We start from the raw sequence: 19,329 nt of genomic DNA, 5'->3' as shown, positions 1-19,329 counted from the left end.
ACCCGTGAGTTGAGTAATGATGCTTGTTGCGCAATATTCAGCAAATTAATGCCCCTCTGTGCCAATCACCACAGTTACAAGTCATTTTGCGACGTTTTATTTTTAGAAACATGTTCAATGGCCATTTTCGGGTTATAAACTGTTTGTTAACCAGCTAGCTAGCTCCATGAAATTAATGGAACCATGGAAAACCCACCAATTACTTGGGAAAGCAATTTGTGAGTTATGTTATTTTATACTCAAAATACAAAAATATTAGAAGTGACTTAACTTTGTAAACTCTTGTATACTATATGTTCTAAATTGAATTAAACGCATGTACTCAGGATGTGCACAAGATGGCGACATTTATACTTTTCATGCACTATTATTCACTCCTTGTTTTTCCTGGTTATTTTCCATCCATCCCATCCATTTTCTACCGCTTGTCCCTTTCGGGGTCGCACGGGGTGCTGGAGCCTATCTCAGCTGCATTCGGGCGGAAGGCGGGGTACACCCTGGACAAGTCGCCACCTCATCACAGGGCCAACACAGATAGACAACATTCACACTCACATTCACACACTAGGGCCAATTTAGTGTTGCCAATCAACCCCTGGTTATTTTTTCCTCCTATAATTTTTTTAAAATTAATCCACATCGACTAATACATGGAGTTTGTTGACCAAATTGTTTAAATGGGGACGAGCTCAACCATGGGCGCCGCTATATTGGGCCCCATGAAAAGAATCTTTACAGGGCCCCCAACACAGCTGCAATATTATAATTTCATCATCATTAGAGGCCTCTCTGGGCCCCCCTCCATCATGGGCCCCTAGAATCCGTCTCTTTTACCCCCCCTTTTCGGCGCCCCTGAGCTCAACTCTCCATGTTCCAAATTATACCCAACACTTAAACGCAATTATATTTGAATTAATCCATTTTGGCAGCACGGTTAGTGCGTGCGCCTCACAATACAAAGGTCCTGGGCTCTGGGTTTTTCTTTGTGGAGTTTGCACGTTCTCCCCGTGACTGCGTGGGTTCCCTCCGGGTACTCCGGCTTCCTCCCACCTCCAAAGACATGCACCTGGGGATAGGTTGATTGGCAACACTAAATTGGCCCTAGTGTGTGAATGTGAGTGTGAATGTTGTCTGTTTATCTGTGTTGGCCCTGCGATGAGGTGGCGACTTGTCCAGGGTGTACCCCGCCTTCCGCCCGAGTGCAGCTGAGATAGGCTCCAGCACCCCCGCGAACCCGAACAGGACAAGCGGTAGAAAATGGATGGATGGATGAATCCATTCACATTTGTTATTTCCACAACAACCAATATTTCAACAATTGTTTCATGTAGAGTCCAGCAGAAGGAGAGTTTGTTGATCCAAATGAGGGAGGTGACGGATGAAAACCACTCTCTCTTAAAACTTCTCGACGAAAAAGACTTTGAAATCAAACGCATGAGGAAGAAAGTGGAGGACGAGAGAGTGCTGGTCTTGGCTGGTATGTTTTTTGAATCATTTTTTTTCATCATTGCCACAAGTCATACACATTGCTGTTGTTTAGGTGCAACCGGCTTGGCAGGGGATGCAGCTGCCGTCAAGATTGTGGAGTTGTCCAAGAAGAACCGAGAGATGACTGCTGAAGTGGAGCGAGAAAGGTCTAAATTCAAACAAAACAACAACCGAATCAAGGATCTTGAGAAGCAGGTTGGTTGCGATGAATAATTTACCTGCAGTCATTTCTCCAAGGATAAGGAGTTTTTCTGCTTTTTCCTTTACAGCTGCAGGCAGCGCTGCACTCCCTACCAGGTCAGAAGATTGATGTCAATGTTCAGAAATCAAACTTTTCTAAAGACGCAGAGGTGAGTTAAAGGCCTACTGAAACCCACTACTACCGACCACGCAGTCTGATAGTTTATATATCAATGAGGAAATCTTAACATTGCAACACATGCCAATACAGCCGGGTTAGATTAGTTGAGTGCAATTTTAAATTTCCCGCAAAATATTCTGCTGAAAACGTCTCGGTATGATGACGTTTGCGCGTGACGTCACGGATTGTGCGGACATATTGGGACACCATTGTGGCCAGCTATTAAGTCGTCTGTTTTCATCGCAAAATTTCACAGTATTCTGGACATCTGTGTTGGTGAATCTTTTGCAATTTGTTTAATGAACAATGAAGACAGCAAAGAAGAAAGCTGTAGGTGGGATCGGTGTATTAGCGGCTGACTGCAGCAACACAACCAGGAGGACTTTGAGTTGGATAGCAGACGCGCTACCGTGAGTACGCAGCTTTGGCTTCCAAACATTTGATCGCTTGCCCGTACGTGCGTGCCGCTATGTGCATGTCACATACGTAACTTTGGGGAAATATATGTGCTGTATGAACTCTACGGAGGTGAACGGTATTTTGGGCTGTGGGAATGAGTGTGTTGTGCGGGTGTTTGAGTTGTATTGGTGGGTTATATGGACGAGAGGGGGGAGGTGTTTGTTATGCGGATTAATTTGTGGCAATTAAATATAAGCCTGGTTGTGTTGTTTATATATGTCTTGTTTATTTACTGTTTTAGTCATTCCCAGCTGAATATCAGGTCTCATCCACCTCTCACAGCATCTTCCCTAACTGAATCGCTTCCACTGCCCTCTAATCCTTCACTCTCATTTTCCTCATCCACAAATCTTTCATCCTCGCTCAAATTAATGGGGTAATCATCGCTTTCTCGGTCCGAATCGCTCTCGTTGCTGGTGAGAATGATTGTAAACAATGTGCAGATGTGAGGCGCTCCACAACCTGTGACGTCACGCTACTTCCGGTACAGGCAAGGCTTTTTTTATCAGCGACCAAAAGTTGCAAACTTTATCGTTGATGTTCTCTACTAAATCCTTTCAACAAAAATATGGCAATATCGCGAAATGATCAAGTATGACACATAGAATGGATCTGCTATCCCCGTTTAAATAAAAAAATATTCATTTCAGCAGGCCTTTAAGTTTAAACGACCGCCATGTTTCTTACAGTGGACAACCTAAACTATTACTGTGATGCCGCTTGGGAGGTTGATCAGTAGTTTTAAAACGGTTTCTTATCATTTCTATGCAGATGATATTCAACTGTTATGCTCCTTCAATGATTCAGAGTTTCACTTTTTATCTGAGTTCTTGGAGTGCGTATCCTGTATTAAAATCTGGTTGTCTTCAAATTTCCTCCAGATAAATTCTAACAAAACGGAAACTCTGATAATAGCTCCCGATAAAAAGATCCCCCTGATCAAGAACTCCCTTTGTGCTGTGGGTGCATCTGTTAAAAGCAGCCTCAGAAACCTTCGGGTTGTGTTTGATCAGTCAATGTCTTTGGAGGGTCACTGTTGACCAAAAACTGTTTTTATCATCTCAGAAATATTTCTAAAGTGAGAAATTTGTTGTCAAAATTGGATCTCGAAATGATCATTCACGCGATCATTTCATCTCGTATTGAATACTGCAATTCTCTTTTCACTCTTTTCAACAAGTCAAAGCTAAAGAGACTTCAGACTGTACAAAATGCGGCTGCCAGACTTTTGACCGGTGCACCCAGAACAGCCCTTATTACCCCTGTTTTATCCAGTCTTCATTGGCTTCCAGGTAAATTCCACATTGAGTTTAAGATTTTAGTCCTGACATTCCGTGCATTGCATGGTGGGGCCCCTCAGTACATCACTGACTTGCTATGCCCCTACTCTTCAGGGCGCAGCCTCCGGCCTTCAGGCCAGGGTCTTCTAAAAATCCCCAAAACTCGTTTTAAAACCCGTGGAAACCTGCCATTCCTGGCTATAGCTCCCAGACTCTGGAACACTTTGCACCAGTCCCGCCGTGATCTTGACTGTTGAAACTTTTAAGAAACATTTGAAAACTTCTCTTTTTAGTAAAGCTTTTAGTTAATGCACCTTTTAACTATCAATTTAAACCACTTTGTATCTTTTTTATGATGTTGCCCCGGTTGTTTTTATGATGTTTTGTGCAGCGCTCTGTGATTTTATCTGTGAAAAAGGCTTTATAAATAAAATTTACTTACTTACTTACCACATAAATCACAACATCTCAGTTCTCGGGGTGGCCGATGCTGCAAATTGTAAACAATAATACAATACAAAAGAAAACACAGGACTAGTTGTAGTAATACTTATTACTTGAAACATTTTCTTTGCTTTATTTTATTAATCATAATCAGATTAAAACACAGCACAGAGAGGGCTAGATTACTCAATTGTCAATGTTTCATAGTTAGCCATGATGCATCTACATGTGCTTTTTATGGAGCCAAAGTGAGCAAACAACATTAACACACCCCAATAAAAATATGAAGGGGAGGGTCAAAGCAGGACAGCTGCTCGCTTAAAAGAGCATTATGTATTTCATGTCACTGTCTCCAACAGTTGCTAGATTGGTCACCAGTCGCTTTTTGAAAGAATACTCGCTAAATATAACGACAAAGCAACACGGATCTCCTGCAACGTCGTCTTATTCTCGTGCAGACCAGGCGCGTATGAGGTGTTTTAAGAAGCAGATTTACTATATGGAGTTGTAACGCGAGCTACATTCACAGCTAGACAGTCCAATTATCATGTATGTTTGTGCGAGGACAATTATTTTTACAATTTATTTTTGACATCCAAAAATAATACTATTATGCTTTACTTTTAACTCAAAACAACTGTATTTCAAATCAACGTTGCCCATTGAAATTAATTTAAATCAATGTATTTGGTGCTTGGCCCCCCACAAAACAGCACAATTTTAACGTGTAAGATGCCTTTAAAAAAAGAAAAAGAAACGTCAAGATAATATTTATAATATTATCTTGTATAATATAATATAACAGGGGAAGGCGTGGCTCAGTTGGGAGGGTGGCCGTGCTAGCAACCTGAGGGTTCCTGGTTCAATCCCCACCTTCTACCAACCTCGTCACGTCTATTGTGTCCTTGAGCAAGACACTTCGCCCTTGCTCCTGATGGGTCGTGGTTAGGGCCTTGCATGGCAGCTCCCGCCATCAGTGTGTGAATGTGTGTGTGAATGGGTGACTGTGGAAATAGTGTCAAAGCGCTTTGAGTACCTTGAAGGTAGAAAAGCGCTATACAAGTAGAACCCATTTACCATTTATTGTTGGAAAAACAATACACTACAATGTAGTACAAGCAACTAGAGTAATGTACAATGTTTACCTTGAGAGGCCCTACAGTATCTTTTTCCAGCTGCTTCACTCTCAAACGCACCATCAGCAGCGTTTCCATGTTCCATCCATCCATTTTTCTACCGCTTGTCCTTTTCGGGGTCGTGGGGGGTGCTGGAGCCTATGTTTTCATGGATAAATGCCCACCATTTACAGTAGATATTATTTTACCATCCTTAGCTGCTGTTAATCGACTCACACTGCTTCAATATGGTGCAGACTAGCAGTGCTACAATCAAACTGTTTCGCCAAGTTACTCTACCGTTCAAAAGTTTGGGGTCACCCAAACAATTTTGTTGAATAGCCGTCATTTCTAAGAACAAGAATAGACTGTCGAGTTTCAGATGAAAGTTCTCTTTTTCTGGCCATTTTGAGCGTTTAATTGGCCCCATAAATGTGATGCTCCAGAAACTCAATCTGCCCAAAGGAAGGTCAGTTTTGTAGCTTCTGTAACGAGCTAAACTGTTTTCAGATGTGTGAACATGATTGCACAAGGTTTTTCTAATCATCAATTAGCCTTCTGAGCCAATGAGCAAACACATTGTACCATTAGAACACTGGAGTGATAGTTGCTGGAAATGGGCCTCTATACACCTATGTAGATATTGCACCAAAAACCAGACATTTGCAGCTAGAATAGTCATTTACCACATTAGCAATGTATAGAGTGTATTTCTTTAAAGTTAAGACTGTAATGTTTACTAGGGGAGGTGACGGCAAACATACACCAGGGGGAAGTATATACAAATATATTTATATATAATATATATTTATATATATTAAATATATATAATAATAACAAACAATACTAATATAATAAACTAAGGAAAATGGAGTGTGAACTAGATCCAAAAGGTAATGAGTGTGTGGTGTAAGATTATGTGTGTAATTTAACTGAAGTGTGTGTTACCAAAGTGTTGAACGAGAGAAGAGGAAGTCCAGGGGGCAGGCAGGTGATCCGGGATACAAGCGGGGGTCCGTGGGGCTGAGAGGGGCGTCAAGTCCAGGGGCGAGAGTGGAGTCAGGAATGAGGAATGCAGTCCAAAAACACAGGGGGGAGATCCAGGGAAAAGTGAGACGCACAGCTCACTGTCCAGGCGACGGAGGGTACTGCAGGGACACGGAAGAAGACAGGGGGGGTTGAGGCACGGAGAGGAAAACAAGGAGCGAGAGCTAAAGCTTAGCTTACGGGTCACCATGAGAAAACTAAGTTCCCGCCCGATCCTTGGGTTCACTGGTCCCTTTATACGGCTCGCCCTCATCAGTCCCAGGTGTGCAGCTCTCCGGTGAGTGATTGCAGCTGGTGGCTGCTGCAGGGCGGCGACGCGCGCGGCGCGTCCCTGGATTTGCACGGCCGTGGGCGTGTCCCCAGGTGCGCACAGACGGCAGGGGTCTGAGCCGTAACCGTATCCCCCCTATGGACAGATTCCAGATGTCCTGGAAGTAAAACCCCCCAAAAAACAGGAACAACCGTCAAGGGAGGGTGGAGGGGCGAACTGGTGGTGGGTCGCCGGCCCAAGTGTCCCCGAATCCACCGGGGACGAGTCTGGTGGCGGCGGCGAGTAGACCGCCGCTGCGGCCGGCGAGGTGGACGACCAAGGAACGGTCGACTTCTTGGCCGTCGGGGAGGCGGACGCGAGTGGCGCCGTGGTGCGTCCCGCCGGAAACGAAAAGGAGGCCGGCGCCATGGTACAGCCCGCTGGACACGAAGAGGAGGGCACATCGTTGTCTGAGGTGAAGTGGAACAGGAAGACGTCGGCGTGGAAGCAGTGGACGTCATCGCCGGCGTGGCGGCAGCGGACGTCATCGGCGGCGTGGAGGCAGTGGACGTCATCGGCGGCGTGGAGGCAGTGGACGTCATCGGCGCTGCAGGCCGAGGTGCAGAGGTCGGCGCTGCAGGCCGAGGTGCAGAGGTCGGCGCTGCAGGCCGAGGTGCGAAGGTCGGGGCCAGCCTGGGAGCTGGTGGAGACCCGGGGGTTATCCTGGGGACTGGTGCTAGCTCAGAGGCTAGCCGAGGGGCTGGTGCCAGCTCGGAGGCTAGCCGAGGGGCTGGTGCCAGCACGGAGGCTAGTCGAGGGGCTGGGGCTAGCACGGAGGCTAGTAGAGGAGCTGGGGCTAGCTCGGAGGCTAGCCGAGGGGCTGGTGCTAGCTCGGAGGCTAGCCGAGGGGCTGGTGCTAGCTCGGAGGCTAGCCGAGGGGCTGGTGCTAGCTCAAGGGCTAGCCGAGGGTCTGGTGCTAGTTTAGGGGCTAGCCAGGGGGCTGGTGCTAGCTCAGGGGCTAGCCAGGGGGCTGGTGCCAGCTCAGGGGCTAGCCAGGGGGCTGGTGCTAGCTCAGGGGCTAGGCAGGGGGCTGGTGGCTGTGGCTGGGAAAAACAAAAAATAGGTGGAATAAGTCTGGCCGAGGGAAGTCTGTCTGGTTGCAGCTGCGCCCTCACACCAGCACAGCCACCAGTACCACCCCCCCCTCCGAAAGCGGATACCAGACGCCTCCAGCTGACTGAGGGACAGTCACTAAGGGTGGGTGGCCAGGCGGCGGGTAAATTCCTCTATCCCTACAGCACTGCTAAACAGTCCAAGATTTTGCTGAGGTGGGCTAGAAAAATTGTCCAGGGTGGATTGAAAAGAAAAAGACATAATGAGAAGGGGGGAAAAAAAGGAGGAAGAAAAAAAAAAAAGTCACTGGGGGTGGAGCTAAAGTCACTGGGGGACGAGCTAAAGAAAAACTGTGCCCTCAAGTCCTTATATATAATTTGGCGGGAACTTACTGTAATGTTTACTAGGGGAGGTGACGGCAAACATACACCAGGGGGAAGTATATACAAATAATTAATATATATTTATATATATTCAATATATATAATAATAACAAACAATACTAATATAATAAACTAAGGAAAATGGAGTGTGAACTAGATCCAAAAGGTAATGAGTGTGTGGTGTAAGATTATGTGTGTAATTTAATTGAAGTGTGTGTTACCAAAGTGTTGAACGAGAGAAGAGGAAGTCCAGGGGGCAGGCAGGTGATCCGGGATACAAGCGGGGGTCCGTGGGGCTGAGAGGGGTGTCAAGTCCAGGGGCGAGCGAGGAGTCAGGAACGAGGAATGCAGTCCAAAAACACGGGGGAGATCCAGGGAAAAGTGAGGCGCACAGCTCACTGTCCAGGCGACGGAGGGTACTGCAGGGACACGGAAGAAGACGGGGGGGGGGTTAAGGCACGGAGAGGAAAACAAGGAGCGAGAGCTAAAGCTTAGCTTACGGGTCACCATGAGAAAACTAAGTTCCCGCCCGATCCTTGGGTTCACTGGTCCCTTTATGCGGCTCGCCCTCATCAGTCCCAGGTGTGCAGCTCTCCGGTGAGTGATTGCAGCTGGTGGCTGCTGCAGGGCGGCGACGCGCGCGGCGCATCCCTGGATTTGCGCGGCCGTGGGCGTGTCCCCAGGTGCGCACAGACGGCAGGGGTCTGAGCCGTAACAAAGACTAGTTTAAAGTTATCTTCATTGAAAAGTACAGTGCTTTTCCTTCAAAAATAAGGACATTTCAATGTGACCCCAAACTTTTGAACGGTAGTGTAGCTAGATACATGCTCTGTCAAGTTCTCGGTGATGTCATTCTTTAATTCAATGAATGTCATCCACCGCCTGTTCTCAGCAGTCTCCCTCCCACTCATTTTCTTCACTCTCATGATTGGAAAACAAAGTTGTGGCCATCTCTAAATATAAGCTAATGCTAGCTTGCATTTAGTAATGACATTGCTATAACTAATAGCGGGATGCTTGTAAGTAACTCTTGTAACTAAAATTTTTGCTTGCAACTTAAAGCATAACAATTAGGCTGAGAGACAGCTCTTATCTTAAACACACTCTTAACTTGGGGTTTTCTTAAGTTGAGGTATCCACAGTATTTTATGTATTAATGTGATGTAATGTATCGCTAAGACTATGTTTTATTTTATTGCCGTTAATTGTTGGCCTTTTATATCTTGCTTAGGAACTACAATTAAAAATTAGCTCCATAGCTAATACTGAAAAATTTACAGAAATGTTTATTAACGTGGGCTATCCCTGTATTGAATATAATTGAATTAGGTACCTCTGAATTTTATTAAGTTTTTATTTTACGACTGCTAACTTACTGAGAGAATGTTAAGAAGGTTAGAACTGTATCTAAAACATTACCCGTACAATTACCACAGATGTTATGATGGCAACTGTTTGACTGTGAAACACATTACAATATTTTTATTTAAATTATTTTTTATTGAACCTTCAAGGTTGCACTGGAACTAAATGTACCATATTTTTCAGACTATAAGGCACACTTAAAATTCTAGTGATAAGTGTGACCAGTAGATGGCAGTCACACATAAGAAATACGTGTGGACTTGTCACGCTGGCAAGTATCCGTAAACAAGCAACACTAAAACTTTGATGTTCAATTGAAAATATAGAACATTGAAAATATAGAACATTACAAACGGCGCTCAAAAATCAGTTTAAAATATTTTAGTACGACTTTGGTAAGCTACAAAGCCGCACCGCTTGATAGAACGTGGAGCATTACGGCGTAGTTAAACGTACTGTGCTTCAACATATGGGTATTATGGTGTGTGTATAAGGAGATATTAGGAGATATCTGGCATATTGTTTTGCAATATCATGCAAAACCAACTTCTCGTACCTATTAGTAACTGCTGATGTGAACCGTATTTGGAATCTGCGTAAGTCCTGAAATTTTGCACAAGTTCGCCATTGTAGTCCACGCTCCTTCTTTTTTCTATCTTCTTGTTGTGGGGCATTCATCCTCCCCTTTTGCCATTGCTAATATAAAGTAGCTTACAGTTTTATCTTACCAATCAATCAATCAATGTTTATTTATATAGCCCTAAATCACAAGTGTCTCAAAGGGCTGTACAAGCCACAACGACATCCTCGGTACAGAGCCCACATATATTTATATTTATATATTTAAATATTTCGGTAGACTCGCTATGGAAGCGCTAAAAACTAATGGTACAACAAAGATGACGTGGTGAAAATGCTGTCGAAGTGTAGCCACGTAAATAAGACCACCCACAAAAACGGCGCATCCTGAAGTGACGGCCAAAAAGCGGCTTGAAGATGGTCTGTAAAACATAATCCATGCCACATTTTGACCAAAGAACCACCATTACATGTTATGTAGACCACAAAAAGGAAGTGTTTTAAATGTAGGAAAGAAAATCATATGACCCCTTTTATTGCGCTTTATAATCCGATGCGCCTTTTGTACGAAAATAGAACTGAATAGACTCGCTCATCGGCAGTGCGCCTTTAATTTGCTGCTATGTCGGAAAAATATGGTACTTCTAAGGTTAAATAACGGTATTCATTTAAATTTGTATTGTTTTGTAAACAGGACAATCCAGTAGTGAAGACATTGAAGGAGAAATTAGCGGCTGCTCAGCTCAAAACCACAGAATACCGCAACCAGGTTCAGTTTCTTAAACAGGAGTTAAAAGTGGCTCAGAAGGTGCAAAACATCTCATCTCTCACACGCACCAAAGACATTTTGAAGTCTGGATCCTAATGATATGGCAATTTTTGCTGTTTTAGGTTTTGATGAGCGAGGTCGGGGAAGAGGTCAGCATTCAGCAATTACTGGGTAGTCCAGGCAGCTTTAGAGGACGTGCACAGCAGATACTGGCTCTTCACGCAAGGGTAAGATGATGTTTTTCGCTGATACAATACAGGATAAAACTACAGTGTGTGTGTATGAGACAGATGCGAGATCTGGAGCAGCAGCTAAAGAAGGCGTCAACTCTGTCATGCGTGCAGAGTGTGGAAGAAGAACCTCCTGGTTTTGGAAATCCCCCAAAAAGCTCAACTCATTTCCGCAACGTCAGCTACATCCGCACAATTGAGAAGGAGAAAAAAGATGCCTTTGAGGTGTGTACTGTATACCTTTGGTCACCAACCACCGTCCGTGACGCATTTGCTACCGGGCCGAAGAGAACCATTACATCTATAAATGACTGCATTTTCTCCGACTTAAAGGCCTACTGAAATGAATTTTTTTTATTTAAACGGGGTAAGCAGATCCATTCTATGTGTCATACTTGATCATTTCGCGATATTTCCATATTTTTGCTGAAAGGATTTAGTGTAGAACAACTTCGATAAAGTTCGCAACTTTTGGTCTCTGATAAAAAAAAGCCTTGCCCCTACCAGAAGTAGCGTGACGTAGTCGGTTGTTCGCTTCCTCATATTTTCCTATTGTTTTCAATGCAGCTAGAGCGATTCGGACCGAGACAGCGACGATTACCCCATTAATTTGAGCGAGATTCGTGGATGAGAAACGTTAGAGTGACGGACTAGAATGCAGTTCAAACATCGTTTTTCGCTCTGACCGTAACTTAGGTACAAGCTGGCTCATTGGATTCCACACTCTCTCCTTTTTCTATTGTGGCTCACGGATTTGTATTTTAAACCACCTCGGATACTATATCCTCTTGAAAATGAGAGTCGAGAACGCGAAATGGACATTCACAGTGACTTATCTCCACGACAATACATCGGTGAAGCACTTTAGCTACGAGCTAACGTGATAGCAGCATGCTTAACTGCTGCATATAGAAACAAAAGAAATAAACCCCTGACTGGAAGGATAGATAGAAAATCAACAATACTATTAAACTATGGACCTGTAAATACACGGTTAATGCTTTCCAGGCTGGCGAAGGTTAACAATGCTGTTGCTAACGACGCCATTGAAGCTAACTTAGCAACCGGACCTCACAGAGCTATGCTAAAAACATTAGCTCTCTACCATACTTGCCAACCCTCCCGTTTTTAGCGGGAGAATCCCGTTATTCAGCGCCTCTCCCGACAACCTCCCGGCAGAGATTTTCTCCCGACAAACTCCCGGTATTCAGCCGGAGCTGGAGGCCACGCCCCCTCCAGCTCAATGCGGACCTGAGACTGAGTGGGGACAGCCTATTCTCACGTCCGCTTTCCCACAATATAAATACGCTTGCAAGTTCCAAAACGAATGGAAACAAGAATTTCAGTTCATCCAGGACAGTTCGAAGGGGAAGGTGTATGTTGCCTGTAAATATGTAGAACAGACTTCTCTATTGAACATGGTGGCCGAAATGATTTCTCAGTCATGAACAGAGAAGTTAAACAGGACAATCCTGCCATCTAATGGATAGATAATTCAAGTATTTATTTTATGTAAATAAAATAAATATATATATATATAGCTAGAATTCACTGAAAGTCAAGTATTTCATACATATATATATATATATATATATATATATATATATATATATATATATATATATATATATATATATATATATATATATATATATATATGTATATATATGTATATATATATATATGTATATATATGTATATATATATATATGTATATATATGTATATATATATATATGTATATATATGTATGTATATATATATATATATGTATATATATATATATATATATATATATATATATATATATATATATATATATATATGTATATATATATATATATATATATATGTATATATATATATATATATATGTATATATATATATATATATATATATATATATATATATATATATATATATATATATGTATATATATATATATGTGTATATATATATATATATATACATATATATATATATATATATATATACATATATATATATATATATATATATATGTATATATGTATGTATATATATATATATATATATATATATATATATATATATATATATGAAATATATATGAAATACTCGAGTTGGTGAATTCTAGCGGTAAATAACCACGCCCCCAACCACGCCCCCCAAACCCCCACCTCCCGATATTGGAGGTCTCAAGGTTGGCAAGTATGCTCTCCACCTACGCCAGCCAGCCCTCATCTGCTCATCAACACCCGTGCTCACCTGCGTTCCAGCGATCGACGGTGCGACGAAGAACTTCACCCGATCACAGATGTGGTCGGCAAGACGGAGGAAGTTAAGGTGAGTTCGGCGGCTAACGCGTCTGCTATCCATCTCGGTCTTCCTGGTTGTGTTGCTGTAGTCCGCTGCTAATACACCGATCCCACCTACAACTTTTTTCTTTGCAGTCTCCATTGTGCATTAAACAAATTGCAAAAGATTCACCAACACAGATGTCCAGAATACTGTGGAATTATGAAATGAAAACAGAGCTTTTTTGTATTAGATTCAATGGGTCCGAATACTTCCGTATCAACCGTTAACGTCACGCGCATACGTCATCATACATAGACGTTTCCAACCGGAAGTTTAGCGGGAAATTTAAAATTGCACTTTATAAGTTAACCCGGCCGTATTGGCATGTGTTGCAATGTTAAGATTTCATCATTGATGTATAAACTATCAGACTGCGTGGTCGGTAGTAGTGGGTTTCAGTAGGCCTTTAACTTTCGCCTGTCCCACCAGACACACCAATAAGCTTGTTTATAGATGTGCAATAAAACTCCTCATAGGAAGTTGCCATTTGTAATATTTGTTATAACAACAGTTATGACAGATTGTGGCCAAAGGCTGATTTCTATCTGCAGTCCACAGCAGGTGGATGTTAAGTGCTGGGGATCTCATTGCAAAGAAACAAGCCCAGGGCTCTCACTAATTCAGCGTTATAGTGAGTTGTATTTGTCATGCACCTATTTTTGCTGTATTTATCTGGCACAAGTGGAAAGCCGCTCCCTGAAAATAATGCCTACATTAAACCGGTCCGTGGTACAAAAAAGGTTGTGGACCCCTGCTGCATACCTTTTTAAATAATTATTTATTTATGATGTAACCCTACTAATTTTGTTCTCCAGAGGATCTCTGCTGGTTATGAAGCCCTACAGAAAGAACATGAAGATGTGAAAAAGAAGCTAGAAGCCTCCAAGGCCAGAAACAAATGCCTGTCTGAGGAAAAGACAGCTCAGATATGCGCCCTGAAACTCAAAAGTAAACATGACAACGAACTAGTAGAAGTTCTGCTGGTAATTTCGCTAACATATTTGCTCTATGGAACATGTAGCCTTTATAAGTCTAAAAAATACTCATACAAATAACAGAAGGAGAAGGCCCAGATGAAAGAGACACTGAGTGAGCTCACCAAACAATTGGAAGCACAGAACACGGTGACCCAGCCGAGCACGGCCCAAAACCTGGACACAGAGTTGATGTCCGTGCAAAATACTCTCATCCAGAACTTGTACCAAGTAGTTACGGACAAGGAGAACACCATCAAAGAATTAGAGGAGAAATTCCTGCATCTTTCAGTCAAGGTAATAACAACTTGAAACCATACAAATGTCTATTTTTTGTTCTTGGTTTACTAAAAAGAAACTTGTTTTTAACTTGAGCAGGAGCAGTGTGTGGAGAATCAGACCGAACCCATCAGCTCCACTTCAGCACTTTCCCCAGAAGAGAGCGCCATTGAAAAGAAAACCTCTCCTGTGTAGGTATTCTAACAGTTCATTTATCCAGCTGCAAGTCTTGTCCTGTACAAACTCTGCAAATAGTAGAAATAAATAAAAGATAAAAATGCACAGTATTATTTCTTCATGCATCCCATTTGTGTTGGTGTTTTTAGTAGGGATGCTCCAATCAGGGTTTATGCTGCTGATTCTGATACAGATCATCCATAAATGAGATCAGCTGATACCGATACCGTTCACATGTACTAATTGTACATTTTTCAATTAATTTATGGTGAGTGCTATTGATAGTTTTAACAATATTAACACTCTATTAGTCTCTATTATCATATACAATTGTTTAAGCAAAGTTTTTATAGTACACAATACCTAAACAAAAGCCACAACTACTACTAGTTTTTGAAACCCTTTGGTTTTTTCCCTCAAATCCTCCTGTGCCCAGGGAATTACTCTTTCCCTCAGTTTTTTTTTAAGCATTATCAAAAAAAACAAAACTGTTTTGAGAAAATACAAATATTGATTTATTCACGTTAGTTTCATAAACTGATACTACCCTTACTCTTACATGTCGTGTACTGACTGCGACAATGCGTTGACACACTAACATGTTTTGTAATATTATCCTCTCTAGAGTCCAAACCCTTATTAATCAAGGTGTTAATTTCCTGTTAATTGCTGCTTACTCTCTGCTGCAATGTGGGTTCATCTGCACTCCTTAAAGTTTATTGAGAACTTATGTATTCTGTTGTAAGCTATCTTAACAGCTATCTTAGCCATTAGCATGCCTGTTCCTGGCTTGCTCTCGGTGTGTAACATGTTTAGCCTGGTCCTCCAGTGATACTTGTCCACGATATTTAAGCTACCAAGAAATGCCGTTTATTAGCCTAAATGGAGATGATTATTATTATTACCCAAAAGAGTGGCTCCATGCTGAATGGAGATATATATTTAGCTGCTAGCCGCTTGTCAGCCAGAGGGGATTGGTGTTCGTGGTCAGAATTAAACAGCATTAATTAGCAATGGTGATCACATACTTTTTCACGATAACTGAGAGACTCATCGGTGGACAATCAATCGGCACATCCCTAGTTTTTAGGTGTACCTAAATAAAGTACAAGATACACATAGCATAGTTAATCAGTAAAAAGTGAAATGTGGTGTTCTTAACACACTCCACTTTTCCAAAAAAAAAAGTTTCACCCTGCATAGTTTGTTTTGTGTTTATTTTTGAGGGAGGAATATTAATTAAAACCATTTGGTCAATAGCTGTAACTTAAAAACATTGGGAAATGTTAGGGCACTATGTGTATGTGTGGTTTCTGCAATAATAGGAAAAGTATATAATTAATGGGAAAAGTAAAAAAAAAAGACTTATCTGTGATAATGCAGGATACACAACAACTAGCTACAACATTTTATTTTGTGCATACCTTTGTTTATGTATGTGTGTATATTATTGGCAGTTTCAAATATATACAAGTATTTGAAACTGCTTATAGTATGATGGAGTGCAATTCTACACCATTGCAAACTATAACCAGAATAATGAACATGTAATGGATCTCAATATTGCAGTTATATTTATTATTTTTTCCCCCCAAACCTTTTCCCACTAGTTCTTCCTCTGCTGAGAACGGGCCGTGGTTTCTGTAACTCTGCGCATCGCTGAGGAACTGACATTAGAAACTTTGCCGAACACCACTGGATCACAGGAAATGGAAAACAAGTAACTCTCCCAGTTAGTGGTTTTACACAATAGTCAAGTAAGGCGACCAGTAGAGACATTAGGTCTGACTCATTTGAACCCATCAGAACCTTTGCAGGCAGATACAATCCCCCGCAGAGGCATTACAGCGGCGCTCGTGCAGCAGCAGCTGCAGAGACAAAATTAGATTGTTAGAGCAGAGATTGTGCAAGTGGAAACTGTGTTGTACTGTGAAAATTCATTTCGTCTCTTCTGCTCACTTTTTAATACCATAAAAAATCATTTTCTCCCCTCCTTCATTTGATCTTTATTACCGTGACGTTGGAAATACACTTAAGATTAAACATACCACTATTAAGGCCAGGCAGAGATGGTGATGTTGTCTCCCGGCTGGCCATCGAGCCGCAGGAAATGGGGGCACTGAGGGCATCGCTAAAGAGCACTCAGCACGGTGACCTGGAGCTTTACTTGCTTGACGTGATGAGACAAGTCATGCATGGCTTCCTTTAGGCTTGTGACATCCCCAGTCAAGACAGCAAGCGCTGCAACTTGGCCTTGGCCTCTACTGCTCCTACCTTCTAGACAGCAGCCTCCAGAAAAAGGATCCTTATTACTCCTTCCCGTCCACACCGACACCACTGTAAACCCTGTTTTTCTTGTTTGACAATTCTGATTGTTCCTTCCTTCTGTGGCCTGAGTATAAACACTTGAGAGCTTTTAGTATCAAAGTGTTTATCTCAGGTGTCATGAGTCACCATATGTGCTGATTGCGGAATGGTTTTTCCCCACTTACAGTGACAATCTGAAGGATATTTTTTAATCAACTAACACTTTTAACCTTTTATCAGACCTGCTGAGCACTTGCACTGACAATGGATGCAAAAGTAATTGTTTTGGTCATGGGTTTGTATGGTAACGTGGCTTTTCTAAGCAGCTTTTCAAAATCACAGTCAAACATGTGTTAGCGGCCACACTAACCTACAGAGAAAGTGTAATAAACCTTGTCCATATTGGCCACTAATATCAAAATGATGTTGATAGAATGATCTTAGTTTTTGTTATTTAATTGTTTACTCTTAATGATACATTTTCTACAATATGACTTGTTTTGTGCTTTCCTCCATAATGTTTAATTTGGATCATTTAATAAAGGTAACATTTTGCTTAAACCAACTATTCCGCTGCAATGAGCGAGCTTCCAAATGTGTTCGCATAATGGCTGCCTACCTGCATATAGTGGCCACCGGTCTATAGTAGCCACTTGGACTCGTGCTGTTTCCCTTGACTGGCTGATATGGACAAGTTTTACGGTACTTTAAAAATGCTTAAAAAAACCTGACCCTAACCACTAATGCATGGTAACCTTCTAAATGCCAAAAACAATGCACACCAACATTAAACCTTTACCAGACCTGTTATGGATCTATTAAATTGGTAACATTTTACTTTGTTTATATGAAATGTTCAGCTTTGGCCTTGAAAATGCAGTGAAATGGACAGCTGACACCTTTTAAATGCCAAAAACTAGCGGCATCCAGATTAAACTTGTTTTAACTTCCGATACGATACCGATATTTTAGCCTTGACTATTGACCAATTTCGATACAATATTAACACAAATAATACATACTTTTGACCTATTTTGTAGTGTGGAAATTTTGGGACAAGGCTTGATCAAGTGATGTGTTGTGATAATTGTGGAATCCTGGCGTTGTTGGATCAAAGTTCTTGAGCGGTGTCTGGAATGGAGTATAAACTATTTAGCTATATAATATTTTCGTACACTTCTGCATCCCATTTGCCAGATTGCATTCATTTTAGTTTGTCCTAAGTGTGTTGACACCGTTAACCACGCTATACTGTTGGATAAGCTCAGAGCAATCGGATTTAACAAAACCTCATGGAGCTGGATGCAATCTTACTTGGAGGGGAGGGAGCAGGTGGTAGAGGTGAACGGCACCGTGTCCCCCCCCCTCCCCCCCCCCCTCTCGGTGAGCTGTGGAGTCCCCCAAGGCAGTATATTGGGACCTTTACTGTTCCTAATATACATAAACGACATGTCATCGGCATGCGACTGTGAATTGTTTTTGTTTGCGGATGACTCTGCCTTGCTGGTATCCGGCAGGGACAAGTCACAGGTGGAGAAAATCCTCAGTGCTGAGCTCTGTAGAACTTGCACCTGGCTCGCTGACAACAAGCTATCCATACACTTGGGTAAAACAGAATCCATCCTGTTTGGGTCCCACATCAAACTTAAGAAAGTCAATGACTTCACCATAAAAGTGGGTGACATTGTTATCACCAGGAAAGATGAGGTCACCTACCTAGGTTCCATTCTAGAGGCTAACCTTTCCTGTGATAAAATGGCAACCAAGGTAATCAAAAAGGTTAACCAACGAATGAGATTTCTCTACAGAATCTCCTCTCTGGTCAACAAAAGCACCATGAGGATTCTGGCGGGAACTCTCGTTCAACCCTTTTTCGATTACGCATGTACCTCCTGGTACCCTAGCACCTCCAAAACCCTCAAATCTAAACTCCAAACATCTCAGAACAAGCTAGTCAGGTTACTTCTAGACCTCCACCCCAGATCCCACCTCACTCCTACCCACTTCTCTAAAGTGGGCTGGCTCAAGGTGGAGGACAGAGTTAAACAACTTGCACTGAGCCTAGTCTATAAAATCCGCTACACCTCCCTGATACTGAAGTACATGTCAAACTACTTCCTTAACGTAAATGACCGTCATAACCACAGCACCAGGGAGAGCTCCACTAACCATGTTAAACCCAGATTCCGAACTAACAAAGGTCTTAACTCATTCTCTTTCTATGCCACATCAATGTGGAATGCGCTCCCAACAGGTATAAAAGAAATGGCATCTCTATCCTCCTTCAAAACCGCAATAAAAGTTCACCTCCAGGCAGCTACAACCCTAAACTAACACCCTCCCCGGATTGCTAATAATCAAATGTAAAC

At 42.2% G+C, this 19,329-nt stretch overlaps 1 protein-coding gene across 2 annotated transcripts; it reads left to right on the top strand.

The window, feature by feature from the left end:
- Nucleotides 1-24: 24 nt before the first annotated feature.
- ccdc13 (coiled-coil domain containing 13) lies at nt 25-17,709 on the top strand. Of its 2 annotated transcripts, XM_062022466.1 has the most exons (11): nt 25-218; nt 1,332-1,477; nt 1,541-1,683; nt 1,758-1,838; nt 10,579-10,692; nt 10,776-10,880; nt 10,944-11,108; nt 14,039-14,206; nt 14,282-14,494; nt 14,576-14,667; nt 16,264-17,709. In XM_062022466.1, exons 1-11 carry the CDS (start codon nt 184-186, stop codon nt 16,298-16,300), a joined length of 1,299 nt encoding a protein of 432 aa, XP_061878450.1. In that variant the 5' UTR covers nt 25-183; the 3' UTR covers nt 16,301-17,709. The 2 variants fall into 2 exon arrangements, with proteins under 2 accessions (XP_061878450.1, XP_061878451.1); XM_062022467.1 differs by lacking the exon at nt 10,944-11,108.
- Nucleotides 17,710-19,329: the final 1,620 nt, after the last annotated feature.

This window comes from Entelurus aequoreus, linkage group LG16, assembly GCF_033978785.1.
Source record: "Entelurus aequoreus isolate RoL-2023_Sb linkage group LG16, RoL_Eaeq_v1.1, whole genome shotgun sequence".
Lineage (NCBI taxonomy): Eukaryota > Metazoa > Chordata > Actinopteri > Syngnathiformes > Syngnathidae > Entelurus > Entelurus aequoreus.
This window is presented reverse-complemented; position numbering and strand designations above follow the sequence as displayed.

Bases quoted from the DNA above. Each gene is read 5' to 3' on its own strand.
- ccdc13 (XM_062022466.1), top strand. From the start codon at position 184: ATGGAAAACCCACCAATTACTTGGGAAAGCAATTT. The intron at 1,478-1,540 runs GTATGTTTTTTG...GCTGTTGTTTAG, and splicing joins GAGAGTGCTGGTCTTGGCTG to GTGCAACCGGCTTGGCAGGG. The intron at 14,207-14,281 runs GTAATTTCGCTA...TACAAATAACAG, and splicing joins AACTAGTAGAAGTTCTGCTG to AAGGAGAAGGCCCAGATGAA.